General features: G+C 41.9%; 1 protein-coding gene across 1 annotated transcript; it reads right to left on the bottom strand.

Annotated features, from left to right (window-relative positions):
• Positions 1–1,097: 1,097 nt before the first annotated feature.
• Positions 1,098–3,315, bottom strand: LOC125249251 (putative gustatory receptor clone PTE03). The gene is made up of 2 exons (XM_048161501.1): positions 3,079–3,315; positions 1,098–2,451 (listed from the first exon to the last, which is right to left on the bottom strand). The coding sequence occupies exon 2, from the start codon at positions 2,418–2,420 to the stop codon at positions 1,503–1,505; it is 918 nt and encodes a 305-aa protein (XP_048017458.1). The 5' UTR covers positions 2,421–2,451; positions 3,079–3,315; the 3' UTR covers positions 1,098–1,502.
• Between the last annotated feature and the right edge of the window lie 12,776 nt (positions 3,316–16,091).

Here is a 16,091-nt window from a genome sequence, read left to right as displayed (position 1 = left end):
GAATGGATTGTTATTGCTGCTTCCATAGACATCAGTGTATATTTCATTGGCTGCAACTCATTGCGACACGTGACACCACAGGATATCGAGTCGGCCGACAGCTCCAGATATTTAGTATGCCAGATGTTTGTCTGGCGTCAGCGAGGTGTCGGCGATGCATCAGCGAGCCTTTTTGATGCGTCATGAGTAGTTCACACATAAAGATTGGCGAGTGTCGATCACCTGCTGATTTTCCCACAATCACAGCTTGACCTGTCGGCGAGCTTGTTAACTTAAGTCAAGTCAATAATTTTATCCCTTAAAACTCATCTTTGATCATGAAAATTACATATTTAAACTTTTTTTTTTCTCTGTATTGTTTTTTAAATGAATGCCTTAAAATAGCTTGAATGTAACTCTTGCTTCATTTAGTATATGTGGAGCCATGAATATGCAAATTAACCCCGCCTCTACTCACTCACAGCAGATCAGAGATTCACTTGGCCAACGGCAAGTGGAAATACTGGTTTAATACTGGTTTAATTCAGCCATATATGTTTGAACCAGATTTGTTTGTTTCAGAGGAAAAGCAAATTATACAGTTTCATCCACAATGTATCATAATAGTAATGTTTTGTGTAATGCTCTCTACAACGTCGGACACAAGTGATAATGAATTACCTTTATCTTTTTTTTTTTTTTTTTGTACTGGTGGTGTAAAAAAATAAGAATGGCACTCTTAGTGCACATCAATACTAACTCATAATTAGCTACCAATACACTAAAATCAGCTCATGCCTTGATAATACATTATTTTGTCATGACTTTACTTGAGGGTGCCCAATCATAATTAATTCAGTGTTAAATGCTTGCCAAGTTCAGCTCATGATTTATCATAAACTTGCTATCAAATACAATGAAAATGAGGTACAGTATCATCACGGCCTGCATCTGGATGGAGAGTGAACTCTACTGATACCTAGCAAACTCTCTGACCATGATTCCAGTTTGGCCGTTTCTTTGGGAACTGTTCCACAAATGTTTTATTTCTTATTTAGTAGTAGTAGGGTGAGTTTGAATGGAAATAGAACACCACAAAACAAATAAATAAGGTCAGTTATTATTTTATTTAGTATTCTCTACATTTGATGAGGAGGATCAACTAATCCTGTGCCATCCAGTAATGCTTATGACAAAACTGCAGAGTAAAGTTCAAACTATGATAATATTAAATTCAAAGTCAAAGTACTTCTTATTCCTTCTTAAAGAGGCTGATTGATTTGGTTTAGTTATAAATTTGAATTATTGCATTAACTATCAACCATACTAACATGGCTGCTGTTATTCATGCATGAATCCATGACGACTCCAATCGTAGTTAAGGATAGCTCTTCATCGGTTCATGATTAGTTCATGCTTTCAATAATCATTAGTTCATGTTAAATTAAGCATTACTTCAGGAAATGATTATTCATGTACCCTTATTGTGAAGCGTTACCCCTTTATTATACTAGATAAATCATTTACCTGGATCCATTTATAAGACAGATAATTGTTTTGCGAATATTGGGCAAGTTTAAAGCATAAACAATAGGGTTCAGGATAGGTGGTATAACAAGAAATTGAAGTGAAAGTAAAACTGACAGCCATATAGGAAGTTGTAAAGTCACAACCCGACTCAAAGTGACCTCAGAAATAATGGCAAATGAAAAATTCAAAAGGATCACAATGTGTGGAATACAAGTTTGATACGCTTTGCTCTTGAACTGCGCTGAGCTTCTTCGACAAATGATAAGAATTTTTACATAAGAATATAATATTAAACTTAATGGTATGATTACAGTTGTGATCAATATAAAAAAGCCCATGACATTATTAACAGCAGTGTTTGCACAAGACAGTTTAACCACTTCAAAGTTGTGGCAGTACACCTTAAACAATTTGTTACCACACAATGTCAGTCTGGAAGTCAAAATAGCAGAAGTACCAAGAGAAATCATTGGATAAGTCAAGTTTATAACTATTAAAACAGTTAGAAATCTTGGTGTAATTATGTTGTGATACTGCAAAGGTTTACTTATCGCAACAAATCTGTCAAATGCCATTAACATTAATATTGTATTTTCATTTGCTGCATATGTGAAAATGACATAAGTCTGTAAGACACATGCTTCACGAGAGATTGAGTGTGTATCAGAAAGCAAGTCTGTCAGTACTCTTGGGAAAAAGCCAGCAGTTCCAAACACAGAGTTGACAGACAAACATGAAATCAGAATGTACATGGGCTGGTGTAAAGTCCTTTCCAGAAATATTGCAAGCATAATAATGGCATTAAATAGTGTGATAGCACAGTACAGAATAAATCCCAAACTGAAGAAAGCATATCTTATGTACCCAAGATTTTCAAATAACATGAAGTAAAAATATGTTCCATTTTCCATTTTCTGATAAGCAAAGATAGCCTTCAATGACCTGAGTTAAGACAACAGACATAGATCTTATGATTTATGCACATTTTAAACATAAGCAATATGTTATTAAATTTTGTTTTTGTCTGTTCTACATATATACAAGTGAGATATAGTAAGGTTCAATGGTAGCACTTTACAATATGGTTCATTAGTTAAACATTAGTTAATGTACCTTGACATTTGACTTGACATTTGATATTCAGCAGTGCTTTGATCTGCCTGCATTGACACTATTCTTTAAGAGCTGCTGTGCAGCCAAAATTATATACCAGTTATCAATGTAAAGCTGCTTTGACACAATCTGCTTTATAAAAATCACTATATAAATAAAGGTGACTTGACTTGACTTGTATTAACTAACATAAACTAACCATGAGCAATACATTTGTTACTGTATTTACTAATCTTTGTTAACATTAGTTAATGAAAATACACTTGCTCATTGTTTGTTCATGTTAGTTCACAGTGCATTAACTAATGTTAACAAGATTTTAATAATGTATTAGTAAATGTTGAAATTAACATGAACAAAGATTAATAAATGCTGTTCATGTTAACTAATGTAGTTAACTAATGAACCTTATTGTAAAGTGTTACTGGTTCAATTTATTATTTCATGATATCTTACCTTTTTCTCAGTTACTGTGTGATATATTATCGGTTTAACAGTGTACAAGCAAAGTGTCGACAACTTTAAAATGAATTTTTCAATCAATATCAGGCAAAAATACAATCAATATCCTAAAAAGACATTGCACAATTTAAATAGCTTCTCTAATACACCTTGAAACGACCACCGATGCTTCGTCTTTAATGTGCTAGAGAACTGTGGGTCACCAGTATACAGGTAATTTTTTTTTTTTTTTAAATACATCTAACATGTCTCAGGAGCAGGCCCGGATTGGCTAATCGGGAGCACCGGGAGCCTCTGTTGATAGGTATGTTTTTTTTTGCGTAGAAGAAACAAAAACCTATTGATTTGGCTTCCCTTGAAACTAATTAATTACATAAAAAATCATGGCAGACTTACAATAGACAGTTAAATTAGCTTATGCAAAAGAACATACCGTAACAGCAAAGGAAAGCATGAGTAATTTTATCACATTGGTAACTGGAATTCAGAAAATGTTTTTACATTTTTGCTTATAACACTGTTGACATGTCTGCCATCATTCCATACCTATGGTTCAGATACAATTAAATTATCATTTTAATTGACTCATGTGGCTGGACTCGTCTTGCTCTTGCGGTACTTTGATGGCACACGTGATCATGACGTCACAGCAGCACCAATCGAAGTCAGATAAAAACTTTCTAACTAGAATGATTTGCGTTTGTTGGCACCAAACAGTCTGAGCCACAGTGCATTACAGGGGTCATATGATGCTATTTTAAAAATTCATTATTTTAATTATTGGGTGTAATAGAATATGTTATCATGCTTTAATGTAAAAAAAAACAACAACAAAAAAAACAACTTTCACATAATGTACATTATTGCAGCTCCTCTATTCCCAGTCTGTCTGAAACACTCCGATTTCTGCAAAGCCTCTCCTTCCGAAAAGCTCAGAGTGCTCTGATTGGCCAGCTGATTCAATGCATTTTGATTGGCCAAACACCTCAAGCATGTATCTGAAATGTAATGCCCCTTACCATAATCATGAGCGTCAGCTTCCAAGGCTTCTAAAGCATTTGTAAACACACAGGTAATAATAATATCAATGTTTTTACCATATCAGTTCAAGCCAGAGGTCTGAAAAAGGATTTTTGCAAACACAACTTGAGCCGAACGTTTCATAGTGGTTAAGTGGTTTGTATAGCTGTCCATCCAGGATTTCTCAATCCTGCGATCAGTGAATTTATCGCAAAATAGCAAACTCAGCAATATTTGGAGCTTGCATATTAATTGCCTTTTCTGGAGATTTTGGGCTTAGACACCTCCTGTGACATCATCGTCATGTGCAGAAATTGCCTCACAGTGCTTTGGTCAACCACACTCCTCACCTACACTCAAGTCCTGTGGGGAGAGAACAAAGTTCTTCAGCTGTCAAGGCTATTTTATTCAATTTAAAATTGGATGAAGTGATTCTTTTCTCTTTAATACAGATGATGCTGAGTCATTAATAAATTAGTCATGACAAAAAAAAAAAAAAAAGATAATAACCAATGTATTTTTTCCATGCGTCTGCTATGTGAGTGATTATAACATTACCTAGCTTTTTTGGTAGGTTGTTTAATACCATAGTGTGGCAAGGGGGGCGTGGTCTGACGAAACGCACGGTGAGTGAGTGGATTGAGCGCAAATAACAAACACCTGTCTCTTGTTTCAGTAATTGGCATGGAGAGAGTATTTAACGCCAGGAGAAACAGGAGCGAGCGAGAGAGAGAAGGACTACTGGCTGTCACACTCCTGGATACCTGCTTGTTCGTGTTGGAGTGAACTGTCAACTGTTTTGTGCCGGTCTGCACACCTTTCTGCACACCGGTCTGCACACCTTTCTGCACACTTTTCTTAATAAACAGCCAGTAGTCAAAGCCGACCCTGTCCTCTTCCTTCCTCACATTTGAACCCTGTTACACTGGTGCCGAAACCCAGGAAGGAAGATGAATGCCGCCGCCATGCCAGAGCCCTCCGGTGCACCATTTGCGGATATTATTACATCCCTCGTGGTCATGCAGCATGATCAACACCAGGCCCTGCTGGACTTGCGACAAGATCAGGAGAGGCAGTTCCAGGCTGTCCTCCAAGCCCAGCAGGAAGACCGCGAGAGGTTCCGGAGTTGGATGGACCAGGAGGTTCGGCCAGAAGCCACGGTCCAACGAGCTGTGCCCACCCACCTCCCACTCAACAAAATGGGGCCTGAGGACGACCCGGAGGCATTCTTGGATTTATTTGAAAAATCGGCCGAGGTCTGTGGATGGCCTCGGGACCAGTGGCCGATGCGCCTGGTCCCACTTCTCTCCGGGGAGTCCCAGGTAGCGGCACAGCAGCTTCCGGTGGGAATCTCCTGATCTTCGACGACCTCAAGAGGGCCATCATCCATCTCGCGGAGGACCATATGGTGGCGTGCCCCGGGGTTGGCGAACCCCTTCCATCAGCTTCTCTCTCTCCCTCTCTTCCACCTCCTTCTCTCTCTCGGCCTGTCCCTTTACCCAGGTCCCGTCCACCCGGCCCTCCTCGAGTCCCACCCCGGGGGCGGGGCGGGAATGGCCAGATTCCCTATTCGGCTCCCAGAGTCCCGCCCATTTTCCTCTTGGGGAAAAATGCACCGGAGGGGAACACGAGTGTGCAGGCAGGAGAGATTGAACAGGGACCACTGAGTACTGCCTCAGGGGAACAGAGCGAAATTGAGAGACTTATTCTCTCGGAGCGCAATGATTTTCCCCTGGAGCAGTCTCAGGATGAGACGCTGAAATGTGCATTTGAACAGGTCAGTACCATCGACAGTCAGCCTCTCCATCCTGGACAATCACTTACCTATCCATATTTTGCAATTATAAAAAAGTGGTTGTATAGAGTGACCCAAGATGCTCAGCGCCTTTGCGCCCCCTCCCATTAGTGCAGGTCCCCTTCGAGAGAATTGGCCTGGACCTCATCGGGCCATTAGAGAGATCAGCAAGAGGACATCGTTTTGCATTAGTCATTGTGGATTATGCAACACGATATCTGGAAGCAGTGGCTCTCCGCAACATTTCCGCTAAGAGTGTTGCTGACGCACTGTTTTCTTTAATCTCCCGAGTGGGGATTCCCAAAGAAATCCTCACTGACCAGGGCACGGCGTTTATGTCACGGACGTTGCGTGAACTTTATGAATTATTGGGCATTAAATAGATTCGGACCAGCATCTTTCACCCACAAACGGACGGGCTGGTCAAAAGTTTTAATCGCACACTTAAAACAATGATTTGTACATTCGTTCAGGAAGATGCCAAAAATTGGGACAGATGGTTGGAACCCCTGTTGTTCGCTGTGCGAGAGGTCCCGCAAGCCTCCACGGGGCTTTCCCCCTTCGAGTTGCTCTATGGTCGTCAGCCCAGGGTGGTGTTAGACGTCATAAGAGAAACTTGGGAGGACGGACCTTCTCAATCTAAAAACGAAATTCAGTATGTGCTGGACCTGAGAACAAAACTCTACACGTTGGGGCGGCTGTCTATGGTGAATTTGTTACAGGCCCAGGACAAACAGAGCCGGCTGTATAATAGGGGGGCCAATTTGCGTAAATTTGCACCGGGAGATAAAGTGCTTGTATTGCTCCCAATGTCAAGTTCAAAATTACTTGCAAAGTGGCAAGGACCATTTGAGGTCACACGGCAAGTTGGAGAGCTCGATTATGAGGTAATACGCTCAGATAGGAGGGGAGCACATCAAATTTACCATCTCAATCTCCTGAAAAAGTGGAATGAGGTAGAATCAGTGATGCTGGCGATGGTGATTAGCAGAGAGGATGATCTCGGGCCAGAGGCGAATATAAAAAAACAATCTCTCGCACTGGCCCCAGGGGGAGATCATCTCTCGCCCTCCCAGCTTATTGATTTAACCAGATTACAGGCAGAGTTTGCTGACGTGTTTTTTCCCCTACCTGGCCGTACAAACCTCATTCAGCACCATATCGAGACAGAGCCGGGCGTGGTGGTTCGCAGCCGGCCATATCGCTTGCCTGAACACAAAAAAAAAGTAGTTCAGGAAGAATTAGGTGCGATGCTTGAAATGGGGGTAATAGAAGAATCCAACAGTAACTGGGCGAGCCGATAGTTTTGGTTCTTAAAACGGACAGCTCGGTGCGGTTCTGTGTGGATTATCGCAAGGTGAATGCTGTGTCGAAGTTCGACGCATATCCAATGCCACGGGTTGAAGAATTGCTTGACCGGCTTGGTACGGCTCGTTTTTAATCGACATTGGACTTAACAAAGGGTTATTGGCAGATCCCCTTGTCTCCATTATCCAGAGAAAAAGCTTTCATGACGCCGTTCGGATTACACCAATTTGTTACACTTCCGTTCGGGCTGTTCGGGGCACCGGCTACCTTTCAGCGGCTGATGGACAGGGTGTTACGGCCCCATGCTGCATATGCAGCATTTGAGGGCGGTCTTAAGGTCGCTGAGGGGAGCCGGGCTTATGGCCAACCCGAAGAAGTGTGCGATTGGGCGCGTGGAAGTAAAGTATCTCGGCTTCCACTTGGGGCATGGACAGGTGCGTCCCCAAATTGATAAGACTGCAGCAGTTGCGACCTGTCCGCACCCCAAGACCAAAAAGGAGGTAAGACAGTTCTTGGGGCTGGTGGGATATTATAGAAGGTTTGTGCCTAATATACTGGACCTCACCAGCCCCTTGACTGATCTTACTACAAAGGAAGCACCTGATACGGTTCAATGGACGGAGCCGTGCCAGCAGGCGTTTACCCAGGTGAAGGCTGCTCTGTGTGGCAGGCCGTTGCTTCACTCTCCTGATTTTTCTCTCCCTTTTGTGTTGCAGACGGACGCATCGGACAGGGGGCTGGGTGGTGTCCTGTCCCAGGAGATAGAGGGGGAGGAACGGCCGGTGCTGTATATTAGTCGCAAGCTCTCTAAGAGAGAGACTAAGTACAGCACCGTGGAGAAGGAGTGTTTGGCCATCAGGTGGGCTGTCCTCACCCTCCACTATTATCTCCTGGGACGGGAATTCACCCTCTGTTCGGACCACGCTCGTCTGCATTGGCTCCACCGCATGAAGGATACCAACGCGTGGATCACTCGTTGGTACCTAGCTTTACAGCCAGTTCAAGGTGGTCCACAGGCCAGGTGTTCAGATGGCTGCGGCCGAATTCCTCTCCAGGAATTGGGGGGGTGGTATGTGGCAACTGAACCGTTATTGATTTTTTACTGTTTTGTGCCGGTCTGCACACCTTTCTGTTGGAACACTTTTCTTAATAAACAGCCAGTAGTCAAAGCCAACCCTGTCCTCTTCCTTCCTCACATTTGAACCCTGTTACACATAGCTTGTTGGATAGTGAGTCAACCAGCGTCTTGGCAACCGGAAAACCAGGGTATATATTACTCCAGTTACTCCAACAGAAGAGTACACTGAACCGAGACATGCTGTGATGAGAGTACTGATAAGCTCGAGCTGCTGATACTGATAGTGATAGTACTGAGCATGCGTGTACCCCAAACGTACACAGTCAAGGAGGCGTGTTGGGTTGGGAAGGTTGGGTTAAACCAGTGCAATTGTAGCAATGACTGTTTCCTTCTGCTGCTAAAATCTTTTCAGCATGTAATAAGTGGAGTTCCATCTTATTAAATCCTGCTTAGTCTCAGTCTCAGACATCACGCCCACGGACCTTTGGCTGAAAGTTGGGCAAAGTTGAGCAAGAATTCTTGCCAGACAGCCAGTTACCTCTACATCTTTCACCGATTTAATTGGCCACTCTTTGACCGGTAGACTCAGAAACTTTGGCCCCTGTTGTCACTCTGAATCTTCCTCCAAGTCTTTTGGACCTGCCCTCAAGTAATAATATCAGCAATATTCAGTGGTCCAGGGTCCGACCACCAGTCCTGAAGTTGTGTCCTGTTGGCATGAAAAAAAAAAGGTCTGGAAACCATAGCTGTCACGCTGGGTTGCACCAAGGGCTGTCTGGCTGTCAACAAAGTGGTACCACTGATTGACTTGGATTTGGCTGTTTGCTCAAATACTTATTTAAAGGAGCGGCAAAGACTGCCCCCACACAGCTCTGCCTTGACTGCTTCCCCTTGACTGCTTCCCATTTGTGCTCTAGGGAAGTCAATTTGGCTTTAGACTCGACTAGTCTTACTGTTGAACCTTGGTCGCAGGCCCACCACAGATACAGGACAGCACCATAGGCATGTTCACTACCATCGGAGAAGGTGATTGCATTAGGTTCAGTGGAAACACCTGCTGGAGTCAAGGCCCTGGCAAACTTGACTTTGCTCAGCTGAACATATCCCTCAAAGAGATCAATAGCATCTTCTCTAGGTTTGTCTGACAGTGCGAGGTCCCATGTGTCCTTAACCTGTTAAGCCGCACTGGAGCAGTGGCGCACCGGAGCGCTTTTTTTGGCATGAGTTGAATGTTTATGAATAGATTTAAAGTAAAAGTTTATCAATAATCTTGACAAACTATATATCATTCTGAAGGTCAAAACCTCAAGCATCGATGACAGACCTCTTTTGTTCAATAAAATGTTTATAACGAACACATTTTTTTGCATTTATGCAAGTAATACACATCAGAACACACATAATCAAAAACGTAGTACATACCAGTAGTGTCGTAATAACGAGCCACACACGCATCCACTGTTAAAAGTTCCAGATTTAATGGAAAGGTGAGGGTCCACTGAATATATATATATATATATATATATATATATATATATATATATATATATATAAATGTATTTATATTTATTTGTGTGTGTGCTACGGTAGTAATTCCTGTCTGTATCACCGGCCATCACATTGATTGTTGATTTGTATATATACGGCCATTGCTATGAATGCTGGCTAAACAACCAGCCATCAGTTTGATTGCTGATGGGATGGCTGGCAATTAGAGTGAATGCTGTCTTTATAACAGTGTGAATGGTGATTGAAAAGCTAGCCATACCAAAACTTTACAAAAGTAATTTACTTGACGCACAGAGATAATTATCTTTCCTTTTCTTGCAATTCAACAGTCATCAAGTTGAATCATCAGACAAAGAGTGGCATCCAAGCACCAGCCAACCAGCAGAAAAGAGATGCAAGCTCTTAGATGTTTCAAGACCTGCACTTACTGTTTTAGACCTGAATCAACCAGCAAAAGGAAGAGGCAAAAAGACTGGTAGAAAAACACAGTCCTTACCCAATGTGTTCACAAGCACTACTAAAGAAAAGTGGAACTGTCCAACTGACGAGGACATTACACCCCGCCTGCAGTCTTCAGACCTTTTAGAACACCAGGCCCACAGCTGATCCTCACAGCTTCATACACTGTGTTGCAGTTGTTCCAGCTCTTCTTATCCACTTCAATGCTGCAGACAATTGTGAAAAACACAAATGCCCATGGAGCGCTTCAGCAAAAAGACCAAAAACAGTGGCAAGATATTTCTTTGAATGACTTGTATGCTTATCTGTCACTTGTAATATTCATGGGTCTGGTGAAAGTACCTTCACTGACTGATTACTGGAGGAAATCCAATATTTTCCACATACCCTTTCCTGCCCAAGTTATGTCTGCAAGGAAGTTTTTTTCATCTCCTCTGCATTGCATCTCAGTGATCCCAAGGTGGATGCGGAAAACAACAACAAAAGAGGAACAGCTGCCTATGACCGTTTCTGTAAGATAAAGCTCATGTATCAGGAACTGAGAGATGCATGTTCACTTTGTGCGTACACATGGAACTTTTTTATCTATGAGGGTAAATCACCTGCAGCACCCATCCCACAGAACAAAGGACTGAGTTATGAGTCCGTCATGGCACTGGTTGATGAGAAGATGTTGGGAACAGGCTACAAACTGTTTGTTGACAATTTCTACACTAGTCCAGCACTTTTTAGAGATCTCCTGAAAAAAAACATCTGGGCTTACGGGACTATTCGGTCCAACAGGATAGGCTACCCTAAAACCACCATAAACAAGCTTCCCAAAAAAGCTCCTCGTGGCACACATCGTTGGCTGAGAGAAGGGGACTTGCTGTTTGTGGAATGGAAGGACACAAGGGAGGTCCAGATGTGCTCCACTATTCACACAGGCACCGGAAGGAATGTTGTGCAGAGGAAAGTAAAAGGTGGAAATGGACAATGGCAAACCTTGGATGTACCTGTTCCAGACTGTGTTGCAGAATATAACAGGTTAGAAGATTGGAACCAGTAATGTCAATTTTGCTTGTTTATATTTCATCTATATTGAATATCAAGTATATTTCTGAAAATTTTATTCTAAAATATGACCTATTCTTTTTCTATTCAGGAGCATGGGTGGAGTAGATGTCTCGGATGCACTCATTGGCTACTACACAGTCTCGCACAAAACAAGAAAGTGGTATCGTACCTTCTTCTACCACTTTGTGGACATAGCCATTGTAAATGCTTTTATACTCCATCGTCAAATGGTCTGCATGAAAAATCAGAAGCCACTGACACAGAAACAATTCAGAGAACACCTTGTTGAGGAACTTACTGTGTTGGTGCATGCTGATGTTCCATCTTCTCCATCCTTTGAAGATGAGAATCGCCACTTACCAGGGAACTTTGCTTCAGACAGTACAAAAGGAAGGCGCCGTTGCAGGGTTTGTTCCCAGAGAACACCTGTTTTTTGTAAGACTTGTTCGGCAGCATTGTGCTTTCAGCCAAAGCATGACTGCTTTGCTGTTTGGCATGACCAGCACTGACTAAACAGGACTTATTCTTTGCAGTAGACAACAGCACTGTTGCCTTTGTTTTTGTGTGTGTATTTTTATATAGTACTTATATTGCTTATTGTTTTATTTACTGTTGCAAAGAAGTTTAGTTATTTAATATTTTATTTTATTTTATTTTATTTTATTATATTTGTAATCATTCTGTTGCACTAATAAATCACTTAGATAAAGTCGTATGATTCTGCATATTATTTTATAATTGAAAAAGCATGGAGCAGTATATTATGATGACTAAAATAGCTTCCAGTACTTCATAACATTTGATTACCAGGTTGCTTTTTGAAGTATCCAATAGGTTTCTTGGCACCTGGACATATGCTTAGAAAAAAGCTTGCAGAAACCCCATTTTTCATTATATCTTCCTCAAATTTGAAATAAAAACTGTCAAGACTAGTGGCTTTCAATCCTTTACCTAATTGGATTGCTCCAGGCTTATTTTAATATGTTTTTACATGAAATAATAAAATGTTCAATGTAGTACAATTTTTTTTTTCAAGACACTCCAACTTCTATAACTTTTTGTTTGTGTAAGTTATTTTCAAATTTAACATTTGGGTAATAAACTCTAAATTGTCTTCTTTTTAAAGATGTCTAAATTGTGCATGTAGTGAAAATTGTTTTGCAACTGCAGTTGTTTTAGTCTGGGGAGGTCATTTCTGGGGATGTGCCTCAGGCAGTGGGAGGGAGAAAGGCAACAGACATAGTCTTGGAAAAAAGTTAGCAGGAAGCCCATTTTTCATGATATCTTCCTCAAATTTGAAATATAAACTGATGAGACTTGTGGCTTTCAATTCTTTACCTATCTAGATTCCTCCAGGCCTATTTTCATATATTTGTATATGAAACAAACAAAAAAACAAAAACAAATTAGCGAATATTATTTTTGCCGGATTTCAACATTTATAAATTTTTATCTGTTAGAGCATTATCAACTCTGATAATTTGTTAGTAGAATGAGTAGAGTGTCTTCTTTCCAAATATACCTTAATTGTGCATGTAGCACACTGTTGTCAGGAGTTATAATTATTTTAATTCATTTAAGTCATTTTCAGCTGTGAACCCCCAAATGGGGGCACAGGTTAACAGGTTAATGGTGTTACATCTGAATACCCATGGCTTCAACTTGAACATCCCTGCTTTAAGGATCTGCTCCACATTTGCTGTGATGGTTTTGAGCTGGTCCAAGAGAGGTCAAGATGTCATCCATATAGTTGTCTTCTCGATGCTCTTCTCTAAGGTGTCTAAACTAGGGTAGATTGACTGTCTCTCTCATGGTGATCTGAACAATACAACTTGCTGGCTTGTCACCAATGTTGACTTTCATAATTGTATACTCTCCCAGCTCTTCCTCTTCAGAGTCATGCCACAAAAACCTGTGCAAATGTACTTCTTGATTTTCAAGCCGAACTGAGTCATACATTATATCTCCCAGGGCAGCAAAGACACCACTCCAGAACTTGAGAAGCACAGCGCGGATTGAGTTGAGGACATCTGGACCTTTCAGCAGGAGGTCATTTTCTCTGAACTTCTAACTGCTGTTCCAGGCAAGTCTTACTGGAGTCGTGACAGAATATGGATTTGGAGCAATGAGATGTCTGATGTACCAAACGGGTCCGGACCAAGTAAATAGAGCTTCTTCTGACAACTTTACTGTGGCCTGGCGACTGGCCATGTCATGAACTTGAGCAGGTCTGGTGGCTTTCCATTCCAGTTCTTTTGCAAGCCATCTCTCGGTCCTCAGGAACCTGATCTTGTTGTTAGGCAATGTGGCTGGATCTTCTGTCCAGGGATATCTGGGATGCCAGTGGGGCCTCTCACTGTGGTCATCGGCAGCTACATATGTAAGGCCACTCCTCACCAACTCCAGCTTGCTTTCTTCAGCATGAGTCATCTCTTTGCCACCTGGCTGGCAGTTTCCATAATGGCATCCTCCACATCTTGTGTCACAGGCGGCACCAATGATATCCCATCTCCACCACTTGAGGAAGTCGGGTAGTAGCTTCAGAATTAAACTGCTGATGTTGGATGGTTAATGAGGCTTGCTGACTTGGTGAAGAATGAATAGGGGCCACACAAGTGAGTTCTTCAAACAACTCGAGATGAGTGCCAGTGACTGTTCATCCCACAGCATGAGGTCTCCAACAGTGCAGACTTTCTGGTGAGCCAGCTGACCTTCCTTGTGACTTATTAGAAGGTGGATATCTCTTGTTCTCACCAGTTCACTGAGAGAAACGTCTGGGAAGTACTTTTGCAATTGTTTGCAAAAATTCTGTCACATACCTGTGGACATCTGCAGTGCTGTCCAGACCTTGGAGGTGCCTCTTGGAGTGCAGACTCAGATCTTCAGCAGATAACGCTTTGTTTTGACAAGGACTTTTATGCCTCCAACACCATGGACCACGAACATGAAGTCTTCACTTCTAAGGTTGAGTCGATCAACTGAGTCGATCAATTGGTGTCTGAAGCTAGGTCAATCAGGGTACCAATCTTCTTTCCAGTGTGGGCTGTAATGTCCAGGAGCATCATAATGAAAGGCCATTTCACTTAGCCTTTTTTCGCCAGAAGTTCTGATTGACTTTTTGTGGCATGGGAGGTCCTGGACATTCTGTTGCAGAAAACATCTTGACATTTTTGGGCTAGTTCAGGTGAGAGTTTTCTAAAGAATTCTTCTTGGGACTCTATATAGTTCCTTCTATCTTCACCTCCCACTATACTGACTTTGCTCCTTCTCTGAACTGTATTGCCTTTGGACGCTTTGGCACTGGGGCACAGGTAACTCTTGCAGTGGTCATCATTATCATGGACTTCCAGACATTTCATGCAGGCTCCCAGTCTTCAAAACACAGAAGATATTGTCTGCTGTGTTATATGACATCAAATGAAGATCTCTTTTTATTTTGTCATCCAGGCTGTTAAGTAGCCTTTTAACCAGACCAGCCCACGTCACCCCCTCTGCCCCCTGGCTCTCTGATGCTCTCTGTGAGCATCGGTCTAGACTCAGGACTGCAGAGAGGAAGTAGCGCAAATCTAAAGATCCTACTGACCTTAGCTTATATCAGTCACTCCTTTCTTCTTTCTCTACTAATGTCTCCAATGCTAAAACCTCATACTATCACATTAAAATTAACAATTCAACTGATTCCCGCACACTTTTCAAAACCTTCTCTTCTCTTCTTTGCCCTCCTCCCCTCCCTCCCACATCAGCTCTTACAGCTGATGACTTTGCCACATTCTTCACACATAAAATAACACACGGTCTTCAACGAACCAAAGAGAGCGCACGTCACTCCTCTTTTCATCAGTCTGCATTGGCTGCCAGTAGCTACTTGCATCCAATTCAAGCTACTTGCTCTGATATTTGCCTACAGAACGACCGCTGGCTCTGCACCACTATACCTTAACTCACTACTTCAGACTTATGAGCCCTCCAGAAACTTGCGTTCTGCAAGTGAACGGCGCCTTGTGGTGGCATCACAAAGGGGCACAAAATCACTTTCATTCTCCGGGTCTGTCCTGGCTGGTGGAATGACCTGCCACGCTCTATCCGAGCAGCTGAGTCTCTAGCCATTTTCGTCAGCTCTTGACCTAGTAATAGTAGCACTTACCTTGATTTCTATTCTTCTTCCATCTATTTGTGTATATATATATATATATATATATATATATATATATATATATATATATATATAAAATCCTTGCTACGAGCACTTTACTGACATAACTGTGACTTCACACAGCACTTACACACTGTTGTTCTCATGTTGATTTGATTGATTGCACTATTCTCATTTGTAAGTCGCTTTGGATAAAAGTGTCTGCTAAATGACTAAATGTAAATGTAAGTAGCTGAAACTTTTTGACTTTTTTTGACCCAGTTGGCTCCCCTTGTTTCTGAAGGGCTTCCCAATCTCTTCTCCAGCTATAAAAGTCAAGCCTGAAGCCTGTAAACTTAGGAAGGGAGGTTGGCTTCAGTTTAATGGCTGGCGTTGGGTAGCTAATAGAAGCTGTTGTCAAAGGCTCTTTATTTCCACTGGGTTCGATAGATGAGACACACCAGCTCCAATTCTGCAAAACTGGTCCAAAGTGTCTTTAGGAAGAGTCTTTCCATTGTTCTATTGGCTTTAAGCTGCTCCAGTGACTTTGAATCAGCCATCCTCTATTCCAGCAAGATACAGGTAAAGTGAGTGATGGGTCACACTTCTTTATTCAGTGTCTTGCCAGGTTTCTGGCCTTCCAGGCCTGA

The sequence above is a fragment of the Megalobrama amblycephala genome, linkage group LG16 (assembly GCF_018812025.1).
Source record: "Megalobrama amblycephala isolate DHTTF-2021 linkage group LG16, ASM1881202v1, whole genome shotgun sequence".
Lineage (NCBI taxonomy): Eukaryota > Metazoa > Chordata > Actinopteri > Cypriniformes > Xenocyprididae > Megalobrama > Megalobrama amblycephala.
Note: the sequence above shows the minus strand (reverse complement) of the source record. Positions and strands in the feature narration are given on the sequence as shown.